Source organism: Macaca mulatta, chromosome 14 (genome assembly GCF_049350105.2).
Source record: "Macaca mulatta isolate MMU2019108-1 chromosome 14, T2T-MMU8v2.0, whole genome shotgun sequence".
NCBI classification, from domain to species: domain Eukaryota; kingdom Metazoa; phylum Chordata; class Mammalia; order Primates; family Cercopithecidae; genus Macaca; species Macaca mulatta.
In genome coordinates, this window is record NC_133419.1 from 121,831,879 (window position 1) to 121,849,819 (window position 17,941).

Consider the following 17,941-nt stretch of genomic DNA (forward strand, 5'->3'; position numbering starts at 1 on the left):
GACAGAGGGAACAGCAAAGTGAAGCCATCCTTAAAGAAAAAAGAAATCTCGAAGGAATTAATACACTGGGGCTTGCCTAAAATAAATTCCATGGTAGAGCTAGAAATAGAAACACAAGAGTTCTGTGTTTTGGTATTTCAGTCTAAACTTTAATTGAATTCTTATTACCTTTACATTACCTTGGAGAAAACAATTTGAACTCCTGGGGGAAATAATGCTATGTAAACAGAAGGCACTGAAATAAATAAGTATATTAGTGTACCAAGGATAGTCATTTGCATCTGTTCAAATCCTAATAATAATAGTTGACTGACATAAACAACAGTACATGCAAAGACTACATTCAACCTGCTCCAACTTCCCTCTGGGACTTGTCTTTCAAGAGACTCATTGTTAGGAGAAGAGCTGGGAAATCTCTGGGCCAACTGTGTTTCTCCCCCTCATCTCTCCTCTTATAGGTCAACAGTGAACGGCTCTATCTGCCCCTGAAGCTGGGGCAAGGAAAGATAAATATCTTTTCCTTTGGCTTCCACGTGGTGGTGGAAACTGATTTTGGCCTGAAGGTTGTATATGACTGGAAGACCTTCCTGTCCATCACAGTCCCTCGGAGCATGCAGAACAGCACCTATGGTCTGTGCGGCCGCTACGACGGCAACCCTGACGACGACCTGGAGATGCCCATAGGTCTGCTCGCATCTAGCGTCAATGAGTTTGGGCAGAGCTGGGTGAAGAGGGACACCTTCTGCCAGGTGGGCTGTGGGGACCGCTGTCCGTCCTGTGCCAAGGTAGAAGGTTTCTCCAAAGTGCAGCAGCTGTGCAGCCTGATCCCCAACCAGAATGCTGGCTTCTCCAAGTGTCACAGCAAAGTTAACCCCACCTTCTTCTACAAGAACTGCCTGTTTGACTCTTGCATCGATGGGGGCGCGGTGCAGACCGCCTGTAGCTGGCTGCAGAACTACGCCAGCACCTGCCAGACTCAGGGGATCACGGTGACTGGCTGGAGGAACTACACATCCTGCAGTGAGTCCTTCTCATTGTCGCTCCTTGTAGCTTCTCTTCTTTCTTGATTGCTCTGGGAAGGCTAGTCTTCCATCTCCCTAGAAGTCAGAACATATTGAGTAGCAGTTTAAGGATATGCACTTTGGAACTGAGTTTGTTATCTGAATGAAGCATGACATGTAACCTCCTGGAGCCTCCATGTCCTTATTGGTAAAATGGAGTTAATATCACTTATTTCATGGGTTACCCTGAGGATGAAATAAGGTCATGCATATAAATCACAGAGTATTGCACGTGGCATTTGGACACACAAAGTTCGCAATAGAATGCTAACAAGAGATTAATGAAAGAAGGATAAGTTTTAGCAGCACCTCATGGGCCCATCCTTGTGTCAGTAATCCACATGCTTTGTCTAAGCATGTTACTCTATTTGATTCATATGTGTCATGTTTCAGTCTTTGTGTTTATGAAACAGAGCAGAATATTAAGAGTACATTAGAGAAGGAACTAGAGCCCCTGGATTCTAGCCTTTACTCTGTCTTTAAGGATCTGTGTGACCTTGGGGCAATTCACTTTTCCTCCCTGGTTCTCAGTTTCCCCTTCCATAAAGCAGTGGTAATGCTGCCTTTACTGTTTATGCCTCAGAAACGTCCAGGGGATCCAATTAGGTAATTGAAAGCCAGGCGCACTCTGTGCATTCTAAGCGGTATTGTTATATTAATGGCTTGCTCTGAGCCAAGACCCCATGCTAAACATTTTATCAATATACCTCATTTATTCTTCTCAATGACCCAATTAGTCAAGGAGCAACTGAAACTCAGAGGAATGAAGTAACTGCCTAAGGTCATATAATCTGAGTGGCAAAGTCAGGACTTGAGCTTCTAACCCAAAGCCCAGGCTCGCAACCCATATACTATACTGCTGGACTATGTACTGGGATAATTTACCTGCATTTAGCACATAAGAATAGGAAAAACTTGGGGGGAAAAAAACACTGTTGGTCTTTAGCTAACCTGCTTTGATCTATTTTCCTGTCTCAATCTCAATAATAGCATATTTCTTTAAAAAGCATATTCCCTTTAGAAGGTCTGTAGCTCTTTTAAAACTACAAATTGATCCGGAATGCATATAGCTCTAAATAAGTGATACAGCAGGGTCCCCAGAGAATCAACTCCCATCTTCATCCTGGAAAAGGAAATTCAGATGAAAAACCAGAAACAGCATTGTGCTTTAACGCTCACACAGTCAGTTTACATTCCACACAACTGGATTCATGTCGATTGTAAGGGAAGGGTGGGAGGAAGATGAAGGCAGGGAACAGATGCCAACCCCATTTCATCCAGGCTCAGTCCCTGAGTGGGTGAGGCCAGGCAGGGTAGGGAATGGTGCCAGTAGGGATGACAGTCCAGACGAACTGGCCTCTGATGACTTCAATAAAATAAATACACCTATAAGAAAGCTTGGGTCTGGGTAAATCCCCAGAGCTACTCTGGATTCATTGGGGTCATTCCAGTAAGACCAGAGAGCTTGTCTTCCTCTAAATCAGAAAACCAAGCTTTGGACCCAGAGGCCTAAACATGGTGCAGAATGGGGAAGCTGTTTCGGAAGGGAAAGCTCGCCTGTTTCCCCTCGAGACATGTTACAGAGACTTCCCTCTTCACCTGCAGCCACGCCATGCTGGGTGTACCGCTCTCAGGGTGGCTGGGGTGGGGACAGGCATGCCAAAAACCAGTGCTTCCAACTGCAACAAATAGGGAAGTGCACACAGGGGCTAATGCCAGGAACTCTCACCTCAATTGATGGGTCTTAATTTTTGTCACTCATGAGAAGGAAAAGAAATTGAGTCAGCAAGGCCTCACAACCTTACCCCCAAGAAAGAAAGGCCCCCACAACAAAGCTTGGCTAGGGATAAAGGATAAGAAGGTGATTTTTCTTGTCTTTCTCTCCCTTCTACCAGCAACCCTTTCCTCTCCCCTCCCAAATTTCTGTCCAAACATTGGTTGCCTCCTCTCTACCCTGGCTTGCTAGTAATGGGAGCTCTACCCATGGCACCCAGAGCCGAGTCTGCCCTGCCTCATCCTCAGTCTCGGGTCCTATCCCTTGCCCTCTACCAGCTTCCCACCAGCACGTCCCAGGCTGATACGCCAGGGCCAGCAGGTAACTTAGAATCGTTCCCATCACAAGGAGACTTAGACCTTCCCTACCTTGACATTTCAAGATAGGGGTAAAGATCCAAAAGTTAGAGCACCTGAGGAGATGGTGGTAATGAATGGCAAAAAGAAAAACTAAAATAGGAGAAAAAATATATGTTTTAAAGCTGGTATGGAGGTCAGGTTGGGGGAGAGGGTGTGGTTAGAGGCAACTTCCTTTTCCATTTTGAATCTCAGAAGCAGAGAAAAGCTTCGGGAGACTGAGTCCTAATTCAGCCATTCGACCTAAGAATAGGATTGTTTTAACTGTAGCTGATATGACTCCACATCATGTGAGGACAGGCCCCATCTCTCTCCAACTCTCGTTCTACCAAAAATTAATCCAAGCATCTCATCCAATGCTTGATATGAGAAATGGTGCTTTAGGAGCAAAGGGGTTAACCTAGAACTGCCCATCAAACTTGTGCTTTTTTGGTAACAAGGTAGAATGCTGGTGTTTTTCAATGATCTGACCGTTCCTATCAATGGGATAATTTATTACTCAATTACCTTATTTGTAAACTCATTGGAAAATCTTGTAACCTAAGTTGAGCAAATAGGCTTACAGGGAGAAGGGAAGGTAAATTGTCTTAATTACTAGCCCCTCCTTAAAATTCATTGAGCTGAGTCTATCGTTCTTTCAGTCCCTTAACGGGGGACTGTAATTAGGGCATTCAATGGTGAGAGGAGAAAGAGAAGGAAATAAAAAAGGAATAAATGACAGTTCCTTAGCTCTCACTATGTGCCAGGTTCTAAGTGGGATCTGGGGACTCATGCATTTACTTCTCATTGCAACCCTGTCAAGTAGGCACTACTCATGATCCCATTTTCTATAGGAAGAAACTGAAGCTCAGAGAAATGAAGTCACTTTCCCGAGGAAGGTGGCCTGGGTAAGTTGGAAAGTGGCTCCTGAGACAGTGCTCTCCCTTCTGTGCAATGCTGCCTCTCTGAGCCTGGTCACCCAGTGCCTAACTTGTGGCCAAAGTTGGTTGTCATCGTCATTTTCCCTTTTATTGGAGGCAGCTGCTGCTACTTCAGAGTGCTGAGTACAAAGTCTGATAATTAAGATTTGTCTTACATTTTCTCCAAACATCTAATAAATTCCTGTTGAATAATTGTTAAAAAAAATTCCTTCTACAATTACAACTATTACTACCATGAATTGCAGAAGTTATTATTGAAGTACCCGGCACTATATGAGGCGCTTTATGAATTATATCTTATTTTATTTTGATAACTACTCGATGAGGGAGATATGATCCCAGTTTTATAGATGAGAAAACAGAATTTTAGAGAGAGCAAGTAACCTGTCCATAGTGACACTGCTTAATGGCAGAGCGAGGCCTCAAATCCAAGTTGGCCTGATTCCAAAGCCCCTGTCCATTCTGTTGAGCTGAATTGCTTTTTAGGGGCACCATTCATCCTGTCTACCAAGGCACAGATGCTGGGTATGGCAAGAGACATTCTTGACCATGGTACAAATCCAGGTGCAGAGCCCAGGTCATCACTCCACAGCTCGCAGTATATCATTTGGTGGGGAGAGAGAAGCAGTGGATCAGTACTAGGAATCTGAAAGTTTGTTTTCCAAGAATCAAGTGTTTCTTAACCATCTGCCATGTTCTCACACTGTTTGGGGTGGCATGGAAGAATCAGAGTGCGAAACGTGGTGTTTATCATCCAGTTGGAGAAATAGACCCATTTGAAATACTTGAAATAACAAACATCTCTAAATTAGTAATACCTCTTCCCAAATATTACAGTGTATTGCAGACCTTCAGTCACTGTTAACACGGGCATATGAACAAGTTAAACAAATAAATAATAAAAATAAAACAAGTGAATACTGGCACATGAACAGAAAGACCAACCAAGGGAAAGAAGAGAAAGTTCAGAAACAAGCCCAAACACTAAAGAGAAATTAGCATATGGTAAAGTTGGCATTTCAAAGTACTGGGAAAACATATTTGTTATTCAGTAAATAGTAAAAGGTCAAAGGGCAAACTAGCTGGGAAAAGCTAAATCCTTCCTTCATTTCTTACTCCAAAATAAAATCCAGGCAGAACAAAGATTACACATAAAAAAATTAAATCACAAAAATACTAGAAGAAAACAAAGGAGTGTTCTTGATAATCTTGCAGTGGAGAGAACGTTTCAGAACAAATTATCCAAAGTTAAAAGGGAAATTTGATAAATTTCATTACATTAAAAATTTTACATCTTTCCATGGCAGAGAGATAAACAACTTCAAAAAAAGTTAGAAAATTATTTAAAAATGAATGCAAAGTCAAAAGACAAATGATTAATATTTTGTAACACATAGGACATACCACAAAGGCCTATTTTAATTCTTTTTTTTTGTTTGTTTGAGATGGAGTCTCACTGTCACCAGGCTGGAGTGCAGTGGCACGATCTCAGCTCACTGCAACCTCCAACTCCTGGGTTCAAGCAATTCTCCTGCCTCAGCCTCCCAAGTAGCTGGGACTAAAGGCAAGCGCCACCATGCCTGGCTAATTTTTGTAATTTTAGTAGAGACAGGGTTTCACCATGTTGGCCAGGCTGGTCTCAATCTCTTGATCTCGTGATCCACTGCCTTGGACTGCCAAAGTGCTGGGATTACAGGCGTGAGCCACTGCACCTGACCTGGCCTATTTTAATTTTTAAAGAACTTTTATAATTTAATAATAAAAATTTCAACAACATGAAATGTGAAAAGGATATGAAAAGGCAGTTAACAAAAAAAGACATACGAATGGATTATAAACAAATGAAAGCGGGGGCGGAGCAAGATGGCCGAATAGGAGCAGCTCCAGTCTCCAACTCCCAGCGCCAGCGACACAGAAGACCGGTGATTTCTGCATTTTCAACTGAGAAATATTCTATCTTCTGCAGCCTCTGCTGCTGATACCCAGGCAAACAGGGTCTGGAGTGGACCTCAAGCAATCTCCAACAGACCTACAGCTGAGGGTCCTGACTGTTAGAAGGAAAACTATCAAACAGGAAGAACACCTACACCAAAACCCCATCAGTACATCACCATCATCAAAGACCAGAGGCAGATAAAACCACAAAGATGGGGAAAAAGCAGGGCAGAAAAGCTGGAAATTCAAAAAATAAGAGCGCATCTCCCCTGGCAAAGGAGCGCAGCTCATCGCCAGCAACGGATCAAAGCTGGACGGAGAATGACTTTGACGAGATGAGAGAAGAAGGCTTCAGTCCATCAAATTTCTCAGAGCTAAAGGAGGAGTTACGTACCCAGCGCAAAGAAACTAAAAACCTTGAAAAAAAAGTGGAAGAATTGATGGCTAGAGTAATTAATGCAGAGAAGGTCCTAAACGAAATGAAAGAGATGAAAACCATGACACGAGAAATACGTGACAAATGCACAAGCTTCAGTAACCGACTCGATCAACTGGAAGAAAGAGTATCAGCGATTGAGGATCAAATGAATGAAATGAAGCGAGAAGAGAAACCAAAAGAAAAAAGAAGAAAAAGAAACGAACAAAGCCTGCAAGAAGTATGGGATTATGTAAAAAGACCAAATCTACGTCTGATTGGGGTGCCTGAAAGTGAGGGGGAAAATGGAACCAAGTTGGAAAACACTCTTCAGGATATCATCCAGGAGAACTTCCCCAACCTAGTAGGGCAGGCCAACATTCAAATCCAGGAAATACAGAGAACGCCACAAAGATACTCCTCCAGAAGAGCAACTCCAAGACACATAATTGCCAGATTCACCAAAGTTGAAATGAAGGAAAAAATCTTAAGGGCAGCCAGAGAGAAAGGTCGGGTTACCCACAAAGGGAAGCCCATCAGACTAACAGCAGATCTCTCAGCAGAAACTCTACAAGCCAGAAGAGAGTGGGGGCCAATATTCAACATTCTTAAAGAAAAGAATTTTAAACCCAGAATTTTATATCCAGCCAAACTAAGTTTCATAAGTGAAGGAGAAATAAAATCCTTTACAGATAAGCAAATGCTTAGAGATTTTGTCACCACTAGGCCTGCCTTACAAGAGATCCTGAAGGAAGCACTAAACATGGAAAGGAACAACCGGTACCAGCCATTGCAAAAACATGCCAAAATGTAAAGACCATTGAGGCTAGGAAGAAACTGCATCAACTAATGAGCAAAATAACCAGTTAATATCATAATGGCAGGATCAAGTTCACACATAACAATATTAACCTTAAATGTAAATGGACTAAATGCTCCAATTAAAAGACACAGACTGGCAAACTGGATAAAGAGTCAAGACCCATCAGTCTGCTGTATTCAGGAGACCCATCTCACACGCAGAGACATATATAGGCTCAAAATAAAGGGATGGAGGAAGATTTACCAAGCAAATGGAGAACAAAAAAAAGCAGGGGTTGCAATACTAGTCTCTGATAAAACAGACTTTAAACCATCAAAGATCAAAAGAGACAAAGAAGGCCATTACATAATGGTAAAGGGATCAATTCAACAGGAAGAGCTAACTATCCTAAATATATATGCACCCAATACAGGAGCACCCAGATTCATAAAGCAAGTCCTTAGAGACTTACAAAGAGACTTAGACTCCCATACAATAATAATGGGAGACTTCAACACTCCACTGTCAACATTAGACAGATCAACGAGACAGAAAGTTAACAAGGATATCCAGGAATTGAACTCATCTCTGCAGCAAGCAGACCTAATAGACATCTATAGAACTCTCCACCCCAAATCAACAGAATATACATTCTTCTCAGCACCACATCATACTTACTCCAAAATTGATCACGTAATTGGAAGTAAAGCACTCCTCAGCAAATGTACAAGAACAGAAATTATAACAAACTGTCTCTCAGACCACAGTGCAATCAAACTAGAACTCAGGACTAAGAAACTCAATCAAAACCGGTCAACTACATGGAAACTGAACAACCTGCTCCTGAATGACTACTGGGTACATAACGAAATGAAGGCAGAAATAAAGATGTTCTTTGAAACCAATGAGAACAAAGATACAACATACCAGAATCTCTGGGACACATTTAAAGCAGTGTGTAGAGGGAAATTTATAGCACTAAATGCCCACAAGAGAAAGCAGGAAAGTTGTAAAATTGACACTCTAACATCACAATTAAAAGAACTAGAGAAGCAAGAGCAAACACATTCGAAAGCTAGCAGAAGGCAAGAAATAACTAAGATCAGAGCAGAACTGAAGGAGATAGAAACACAAAAAACCCTCCAAAAAATCAATGAATCCAGGAGTTGGTTTTTTGAAAAGATCAACAAAATTGACAGACCACTAGCCAGACTAATAAAGAAGAAAAGAGAGAAGAATCAAATCGACGCAATTAAAAATGATCAAGGGGATATCACCACCGACCCCACAGAAATACAAACTACCATCAGAGAATACTATAAACACCTCTACGCAAATAAACTGGAAAATCTAGAAGAAATGGATAATTTCCTGGACACTTACACTCTTCCAAGACTAAACCAGGAAGAAGTTGAATCCCTGAATAGACCAATAGCAGGCTCTGAAATTGAGGCAACAATTAATAACCTACCAACCAAAAAAAGTCCAGGACCAGATGGATTCACAGCTGAATTCTACCAGAGGTACAAAGAGGAGTTGGTACCATTCCTTCTGAAACTATTCCAATCAATAGAAAAAGAGGGAATCCTCCCTAACTCATTTTATGAGGCCAACATCATCCTGATACCAAAGCCTGGCAGAGACACAACAAAAAAAGAGAATTTTAGACCAATATCCCTGATGAACATCGATGCAAAAATCCTCAATAAAATACTGGCAAACCGGATTCAGCAACACATCAAAAAGCTTATCCACCATGATCAAGTGGGCTTCATCCCTGGGATGCAAGGCTGGTTCAACATTCGCAAATCAATAAACATAATCCAGCATATAAACAGAACCAAAGACAAGAACCACATGATTATCTCAATTGATGCAGAAAAGGCTTTTGACAAAATTCAACAGCCCTTCATGCTAAAAACGCTCAATAAATTCGGTATTGATGGAACGTACCTCAAAATAATAAGAGCTATTTATGACAAGCCCACAGCCAATATCATACTGAATGGGCAAAAACTGGAAAAATTCCCTTTGAAAACTGGCACAAGACAGGGATGCCCTCTCTCACCACTCCTATTCAACATAGTGTTGGAAGTTCTGGCTAGGGCAATCAGGCAAGAGAAAGAAATCAAGGGTATTCAGTTAGGAAAAGAAGAAGTCAAATTGTCCCTCTTTGCAGATGACATGATTGTATATTTAGAAAACCCCATTGTCTCAGCCCAAAATCTCCTTAAGCTGATAAGCAACTTCAGCAAAGTCTCAGGATACAAAATTAATGTGCAAAAATCACAAGCATTCTTATACACCAGTAACAGACAAACAGAGAGCCAAATCAGGAATGAACTTCCATTCACAATTGCTTCAAAGAGAATCAAATACCTAGGAATCCAACTTACAAGGGATGTAAAGGACCTCTTCAAGGAGAACTACAAACCACTGCTCAGTGAAATCAAAGAGGACACAAACAAATGGAAGAACATACCATGCTCATGGATAGGAAGAATCAATATTGTGAAAATGGCCATACTGCCCAAGGTAATTTATAGATTCAATGCCATCCCCATCAAGCTACCAATGAGTTTCTTCACAGAATTGGAAAAAACTGCTTTAAAGTTCATATGGAACCAAAAAAGAGCCCGCATCTCCAAGACAATCCTAAGCCAAAAGAACAAAGCTGGAGGCATCACGCTACCTGACTTCAAACTATACTACAAGGCTACAGTAACCAAAACAGCATGGTACTGGTACCAAAACAGAGATATAGACCAATGGAACAGAACAGAGTCCTCAGAAATAACACCACACATCTACAGCCATTTGATCTTTGACAAACCTGAGAGAAACAAGAAATGGGGAAAGGATTCCCTATTTAATAAATGGTGCTGGGAAAATTGGCTAGCCATAAGTAGAAAGCTGAAACTGGATCCTTTCCTTACTCCTTATACGAAAATTAATTCAAGATGGATTAGAGACTTAAATGTTAGACCTAATACCATAAAAATCCTAGAGGAAAACCTAGGTAGTACCATTCAGGACATAGGCATGGGCAAAGATTTCATGTCTAAAACACCAAAAGCAACAGCAGCAAAAGCCAAAATTGACAAATGGGATCTCATTAAACTAAAGAGCTTCTGCACAGCAAAAGACACTACCATCAGAGTGAACAGGCAACCTACAGAATGGGAGAAAATTTTTGCAATCTACTCATCTGACAAAGGGCTAATATCCAGAACCTACAAAGAACTCAAACAAATTTACAAGAAAAAAACAAACAACCCCATCAAAAAGTGGGCAAAGGACATGAACAGACATTTCTCAAAAGAAGACATTCATACAGCCAACAGACATATGAAAAAATGCTCATCATCACTGGCCATCAGAGAAATGCAAATCAAAACCACCATGAGATACCATCTCACACCAGTTAGAATGGCAATCATTAAAAAGTCAGGAAACAACAGGTGCTGGAGAGGATGTGGAGAAATAGGAACACTTTTACACTGTTGGTGGGATTGTAAACTAGTTCAACCATTATGGAAAACAGTATGGCGATTCCTCAAGGATCTAGAACTAGATGTACCATATGACCCAGCCATCCCATTACTGGGTATATACCCAAAGGATTACAAATTATGCTGCTATAAAGACACATGCACACGTATGTTTATTGCAGCACTATTCACAATAGCAAAGACTTGGAATCAACCCAAATGTCCATCAGTGACAGATTGGATTAAGAAAATGTGGCACATATACACCATGGAATACTATGCAGCCATAAAAAAGGATGAGTTTGAGTCCTTTGTAGGGACTTGGATGCAGCTGGAATCCATCATTCTTAGCAAACTATCACAAGAACAGAAAACCAAACACCGCATGTTCTCACTCATAGGTGGGAACTGAACAATGAGATCACTCGGACTCAGGAAGGGGAACATCACACACCGGGGCCTATCATGGGGAGAGGGCGGGGGGAGGGATTGCATTGGGAGTTATACCTGATGTAAATGACGAGTTGATGGGTGCAGCACAGCAACATGGCACAAGTATACATATGTAACAAACCTGCACGTTATGCACATGTACCCTACAACTTAAAGTATAATAATAATAAATAAATTAAAAAAAAAAAAAAAAAAAAAAAAAAAAAAAAAAAAAAAAAAAAAAAAAAAACAAATGAAAGCAAGAGGATCAACCTCACAAAGAAATGCAAACTAAATAAGGATATATAATAATAATAATAATACACATATAGCATAAGGAGACAGCACATATAGTATTTTAAGCTTGTTTCCAAGGATCAGACAATTTGGTGATAGACAATCAAGGAGAGTGTGGGAAAACAAACCTCCTCCAACAGTGCAGGGAGGAAGATAAATTGGCACAGCCTCTTTAGAGGCAACTTAGTGGCATTCATACCATCTGACCCAGTAATTCCACTTTCAGTAATTTATTCCGCAGATGCCCTTACTCATGAGGGCAAAGATATACGTACAGGGATGTTCACTGCAGCATCAGCATAAACATATAAAATACACTCAGCATGCAGCAGCGCAAAAGCAATAATTTGAGGATAAATGAAATGAATATTGTCATAAAGAAAGCAATGAGCAGAAATGTGTATATATTATGCTCCCATTTATGCAAAAAATAATGGGCAGGGCATACACATATGCTTGTGTGCATACATACGCACACAAATGGGTGCTTGTATATGCATAGAACACTTCTGGAAAAATGGACTATAGTTTGGTATCAGAGGTTGCCATTTCATTATGCTTTTACTTGTATGGTTTGGATTTTCTACGCTATGCAAGTATTATGTATTAAACTACAAATGTTTTTTAAAAACATATGGTATATTGTGAGAGTGGTTATATGAATCAAAACATGTGTTAAAATTCATAGAACTGTGTACTCTAAAAGTAGATGTTACCACTAGATAATTTAATAAATGAAATAACCCCCCATATAGATACTGTATACAGTATAGGGTAGACATTCCCACACAATGGTAGTTGTGCTTTTAGTATACATTGATTGAGATAATAGCTTCTACAAAACTTTTTAAGCAAACCTATCTTTAATGATTGACTAATACTTATGGAACACTTATGTGCCAGCCACCGTCCTGAGCACACAGACTCACTTAATCCTTTGCAACCAGGCATGAAGCGAATGCTATTGGTATCTGTATGTATAGAGAAGAAAGCTGAAGCTCAGAGAGCCCGGGTGATGCTCTGGGTCTCTTACAGCTGGTTCCAGAGCCCACACCCTTCACCAGGACCCTACTTGCCTTCTATAGAAGCATCTAGATGCATTTGAAAAATGGTAGAACATAATTGATGTGAGTCAGTTTGCACAGACACGTGCACATGCACACACACGTGCACGCCAGCACGTGTACTCATGCACACAAACACACACACACGTCCACGCCAGCACGTGTACTCATGCACACAAACACACACACACAGAGTGTACATTTGCCTTCTCAGAGATCGTGGGGCTCAGGCATCTATGGATGGTAAACTGCTGGCTTAGAAAAAGGTTCTGTAGAAGCTCTGGGGTGTAGAGGAGCTGACATTGGTCTAAGAGGGAGAGCTATATGGGTAAGCTGGGACTCCCACTGGGACTTGAAGAACCAGGAATATGGATAGGCTCAGAGGATGAAGGAGGGCATGAATAAGAAAGATCAGTGTGAATGAAGACCTAGAGGCAGGAGGAGTGTGGGTGCCCTGAGAGGTTATCAGGTGACATGTCTAACTGGAGATTCAGATGCGGGGTCGGTTTAGGTGGCAGGCAATAGAGGATCTCAATGGCCAGGCTGAGGAGAGGACGACCATGATGTGAGAAGCTCCAGCCACCTCCATCTGTACATTGGCCCTTTATTTAAAAGGCAACTAATCAGACCCAGGCTTTCTGTGAGTGAAGAGGGCAGTAATGAAGAAAGGCGGCAGACCTCCTACTTCCTGCCTCTCCCTGTGACCTTCATCCCCCTGAGTAGGTGAGCAGTGGCCGTGAGAAAACCCTCCTTGGTGCCTTGTGATCGTGTGAGTCTTGACTTGTCTGTCCTGTTCCAGCTGTCACCTGCCCTCCAAACAGCCATTACGAGAGCTGCGTGAGTGTCTGCCAGCCCCGCTGTGCCGCCATCCGCCTGAAGAGTGACTGCAGCCACTACTGCGTGGAGGGCTGTCAGTGCGACGCTGGCTACGTCCTCAACGGCAAGAGCTGCATCCTGCCCCACAGCTGCGGCTGCTACTCCGATGGCAAATATTACGAGGTATGGGAGGCCAGCCTGGCGTCCTCCTTGCCAATGATCAGATTCCTCTCCAACTCTTAAGAGGTTGGTCAGATTGACCAATTTTCCCACTTCATTATGAAGAGCATCATGTTCATGGCAGGGGAGTGGGATGGGGGGTAGAGAGGCTAAGCACACTCTTCAGATGATGCTCTTGGGCACTGAGTGTCAGAAAAGCACCAGAGTGTCTCCCTCCTCCCTCCTCCACATTGGCAAGGTCTCCGGTGCTCTGCCTCCCCAACTCACTCACATTTGTGTGTCTCTGTCGTGCCTTTCTCTGTTTTCTGTCCTGTAAATCTCAGTTTGAAAGCTTCAGATACAGCTATAGTTTGGAAATATGGTGGCTGTGAATCTGACATTTGTAGCTGTCTTAGCTAAGGACATTTGTCACTGGAAAATATGGAGCTGGAGGCTGCGTGGGGCGGCCTTCCCTCTCTGGCTGTTGAGGCTCCGTGAGGGTAGCTGTGGCTGCCATCTCCACGTGTGCCATTTGTCACTGTGGATCATCCCCAGAGTTTGGTCTGGACTGCTCATGTGGTGCCCCCACATCCCACCCTCTGCGGCGCCCCCTACAGGGGTTTAAACGTAGAGTTTATGAAGATGCCCTTCGCAGATGTTTATCAATAAAACATATTAGTTCACGAAATCATTTCACTTTTTGGACTTTGTAATCTTTCCATAATACTAAGCTAGAATTCCATAATACTAAGCTAGAAAAGCTCTTGAATAGACAAGGCATTTAGTTCATGGTTCGACCTCAAGCCCATTCCCTGTTTAAATGACATCAAAACCGTATGTTGGCAAGTTAGATGGTTAACAACTACGAATAATTGAGTATCTACTGTTTGCAAAGCACTGTGTTGGTGGTATTGTGGGGGATGAGAAAGCATGTCCCCTGCCTTGAGGATCTTAAAAATCTATTCAGAAGAGAGAAACAATGTACGTTAAAGAACAGGAGAACAGTTACAAAATAACCTATCAGCAAGTGAAAAATAATACCCTACAGAACTAATCAATTTTAAGTGAAAAAGAATAGTAGCATTTAAAATAAATCTAACTGAAATGTCTGAATTGGAAATCAACTAGGCGAAAAATAAATAGTAACTCCTTTTTGTAAAGATGCATTGACTCATTCAAGTTGCCCTAACTTTGGGGATAAATAAAAGAAATGTGGAAGTGACCCTCAATTTCACTTTCAGTGGAAAATTTATTTAAATGCTATATTAGAAAGACAGGGAGGAAGTAAGGTAAAATAGTGGAACTAATCAAAGGAGGCTTTTTGGGAGGGGGGTGTTGAAATGAGCTCTTAGAAATATTATTTGAAAGGAAAAGGTAGAACATGTGGAAAAAATTAATGAATTCTGTTTTCTCACAGTTGAGGAGAAGATACAATCAGGCTCAAAACTCAAAAAGTACTCCATAAACTGTGTTCCCCAGCCCGGAGACTTACCAAAACCTATCCATCTATCAACTGTGCCATGCACCCTTGGCAGGCATTCTGAGTGTCAGTGTGGCATAATTCAATGAAACCTGGGTTCGATCCTAGCAGTACCACCGCTGGAGGTGTGACACTGAGCAAACGCTGTCATTTCTCTGAGCGTCTGTTTCCCTGTGAATGAAATGTGACTAATGATACCAACCCAGTAGGGCTGTTGGATAAATAATATATGCTGGGTTCCTAGCCTACTGCCTGGCATCGAGTCCTTCAATAATTGGGAGCTGCTATTGTTATTGTTGTTTTGTTATTCTCTTGAGAAACATTTTGTAAATGAAAAATCCAGGCGTGTTTCTGAAAGGATGCAAATAAAAGCCCTTGGGACTCTCAGGAAAAGCATGGTCAGCTCTTGGCTGCTATTAGTACTACAGTGTAAACATTATGAACAGTTTTTCATCAGAACCTCAGTGGATTTTGACAACAGCTTACATCCGGGAAGCAGGAAACTCAGAGAACAAAGAATCCACATCTACTTGCCACCATTCCAAAGCGCTTGGGGGCTTGTTCATAGAATAAATTTCTTTGGAAATGAATAGAGACTATGCCTGGCTATTAGCATGTAGAGTGATCACCCAGCTGTCATTGTCATGTGTGATTAAGGTGAAGAAAGCAGCGTTGGGCCAGCCACTTTACTGTAATGCTCGTTTCAGGATCAGATTCTCTCGTGGATGAATTATTTACCCTTTATCATATCCACATACATCAAGTTATTTTTCACTTTTCACCACTGTAATGTCTGACTTCTTATCAGGGAGAGGCCAAACCATCCACTCAGTTATTCTATAAATCTGATAAGAGAAATGAAGTCAATTTGTGAGGCTGTTGGCATCCAGAATATGTTATGTAAGTCTGGAAGGAGAGTAGACTTAGTTCCAGCAATGACTTCACTTTGAGGATGAAAGAATCAGCAATAGCATCTTGAAGTGCACTGCAATCAGGAAAGTTGTTCTGGAAGATCTTCTCCTCTATCTATTTACCCTTGAATCTGAGTCATATCTGTAGTTGATATCCAGGGTTTTGATGTCTCTAGTTAAAGCAGAAAACTGACCAGACAGAAACATAGGCCTTTTTGTGCTGTTGAAAGATCTTTTCTGGATAACACTATTTTGGTAAGTCGATAATGCATTGAGTGCCCACATCTCTCTGACACAGTCTATTTGTTGGTACCACCTCCCACTTGGACAATCATGACCAATTTCCAACAGTTTCCTGGAATTCTTAGTCTAGAGCAAGTGCAACATCAAGAATGCAAACCCTACCAAGCAGAGTCGTGCCTGCAGATTGCCGCCTGTTTTGGGAAAAGTAGAAAATAACATTCTAGTTGTGGGACTCCTGGGAAAGAAAAGAAAAGAAAAGAATAGCTGCCTCCAGTTGAGGATACGCTATGTTGTAGGTATTTTATATAATGTTGCATAATTTCTTCACCATCTGAAAGACGATGAGCTGTTCTACTCCTGTAATAGCAGCTTCTATTTATTGAGTGCCTACCCTATGCCAGGAAGTGTGTTTTATACATCTTATTTAATTTATTCCTTACAACTGCCCTGTAAGACATTATTTTTAATTTCATTTTATTGTTATTACTTCTGAGACAGGGTCTCTCTGTTGCCCAGGCTGGAGTGCAGTAGCAGGATCACAACTCACTGCAGCCTCTACCTCCCAGGCTTAAGCGATCCTCCCACCTCAGCCTCTGGAGTAGCTGGGACTACAGACATGCACTACCATGCTGGTTATTATTATCATTATTATTATTACTATTATTTTGAGACAGAGTTTCACTCTGTCGCCCAGGCTGGAGTGCAATGGCATGATCTCGGCTCACTGCAACCCCCGCCTCCCAGGTTCAAGCGATTCTCCTGCCTCAGCCTCCCGAGCAGCTGGGACTGTAGACATGTGCCACCATGCCTGGCTAATTTTTGCATTTTTAGTAGAGATGGGGTTTCACCATGTTGGCCAGGCTGGTCTCGAACTCCTGACCTCAGGTGATCCACCCACCTCAGCCTCCTAAAGTGCTGGGATTACAGGCATGAACCACTGCACCTGGCCTATTATTATTATTATTATTTTAAGTAGAGATGAGGTTTCGTTGTGTTGCTCAGGTTTGTCTCAAACTCCTGGGCTCAAGCAGTCCTTCCACCTCGACCTCCCAAAGTGCTGGGATTACAGGCATGAGCCACTGCACTCAACCACAGGATACTATTAATATCTCCAATTTAGAAATGAGCAAAGTGACACTGGGGAGGTGAGTAATGTTACTCAAGATGGCACAGGGGGGGATACAGGACTAGATTGAAACTCAGGTGGTCTGATCCCAAAACGTTCCTTTCATGGACCCCAGGTGTTCTCTGGATCTCTCACATTCAGGACACATGGGAATGAAGGTACTTCCAACAGAAGTAAGTTGGAAGCAGACGAGACACAAGGAAGGGTGAGGATTGTGAAATGTGAAATGGTTAATCAGAAGTGCTGGTCATTGCTTTCTTACGACTGTTTAAAACTTGAAGGGCCAATTTATCATTCTTAAGTAAATTTTAATTTCATCTTTGAAGCAGAGTCTGTACTTGTCAGAAGTGTGATTCCTTGATGAATATTTTCTACCAAATATTCTTCCTCTTTACCTAGTTCCTCTAACAGCTGCACATTCAGGTTGACTGTGATTAGTTCTACAATCCAGCCACAAAGATTTCAGAGTTCTTTATTAAAATCAATCAAGTTATGGCCAGGGTGGTGGCTCACACCGGTAATCCAAGCAGTTTGAGAGGCTGAGGCAGGAGGATCGCTCGAGCCCAGCAGTTCAAGAACATAGTGAGACTCCGTCTCTACAAAAAATACAAAAATTAGCTGGGTGTGGTGGTGTGTGCCTATAGTTCCAGCTACTAGGG

At 41.9% G+C, this 17,941-nt stretch overlaps 1 protein-coding gene across 6 annotated transcripts in view; it reads left to right on the forward strand.

Annotated features, from left to right (window-relative positions):
* TECTA (tectorin alpha) overlaps positions 1 to 17,941 on the forward strand; it is a 102,251-nt gene that overhangs the window by 55,815 nt on the left and 28,495 nt on the right. For all 6 annotated transcript variants that reach the window (XR_013404347.1, XR_013404348.1, XM_028834086.2 and 3 more), the window contains 2 exons: positions 459 to 1,020; positions 13,347 to 13,546. Coding sequence is in view for 4 of the 6 variants with exons in the window: in XM_028834086.2 (XP_028689919.2) it covers positions 459 to 1,020; positions 13,347 to 13,546 (762 nt within the window). In the remaining 2 variants the exon portion in view is untranslated. The remainder of the gene's footprint in view (positions 1 to 458; positions 1,021 to 13,346; positions 13,547 to 17,941) is intronic.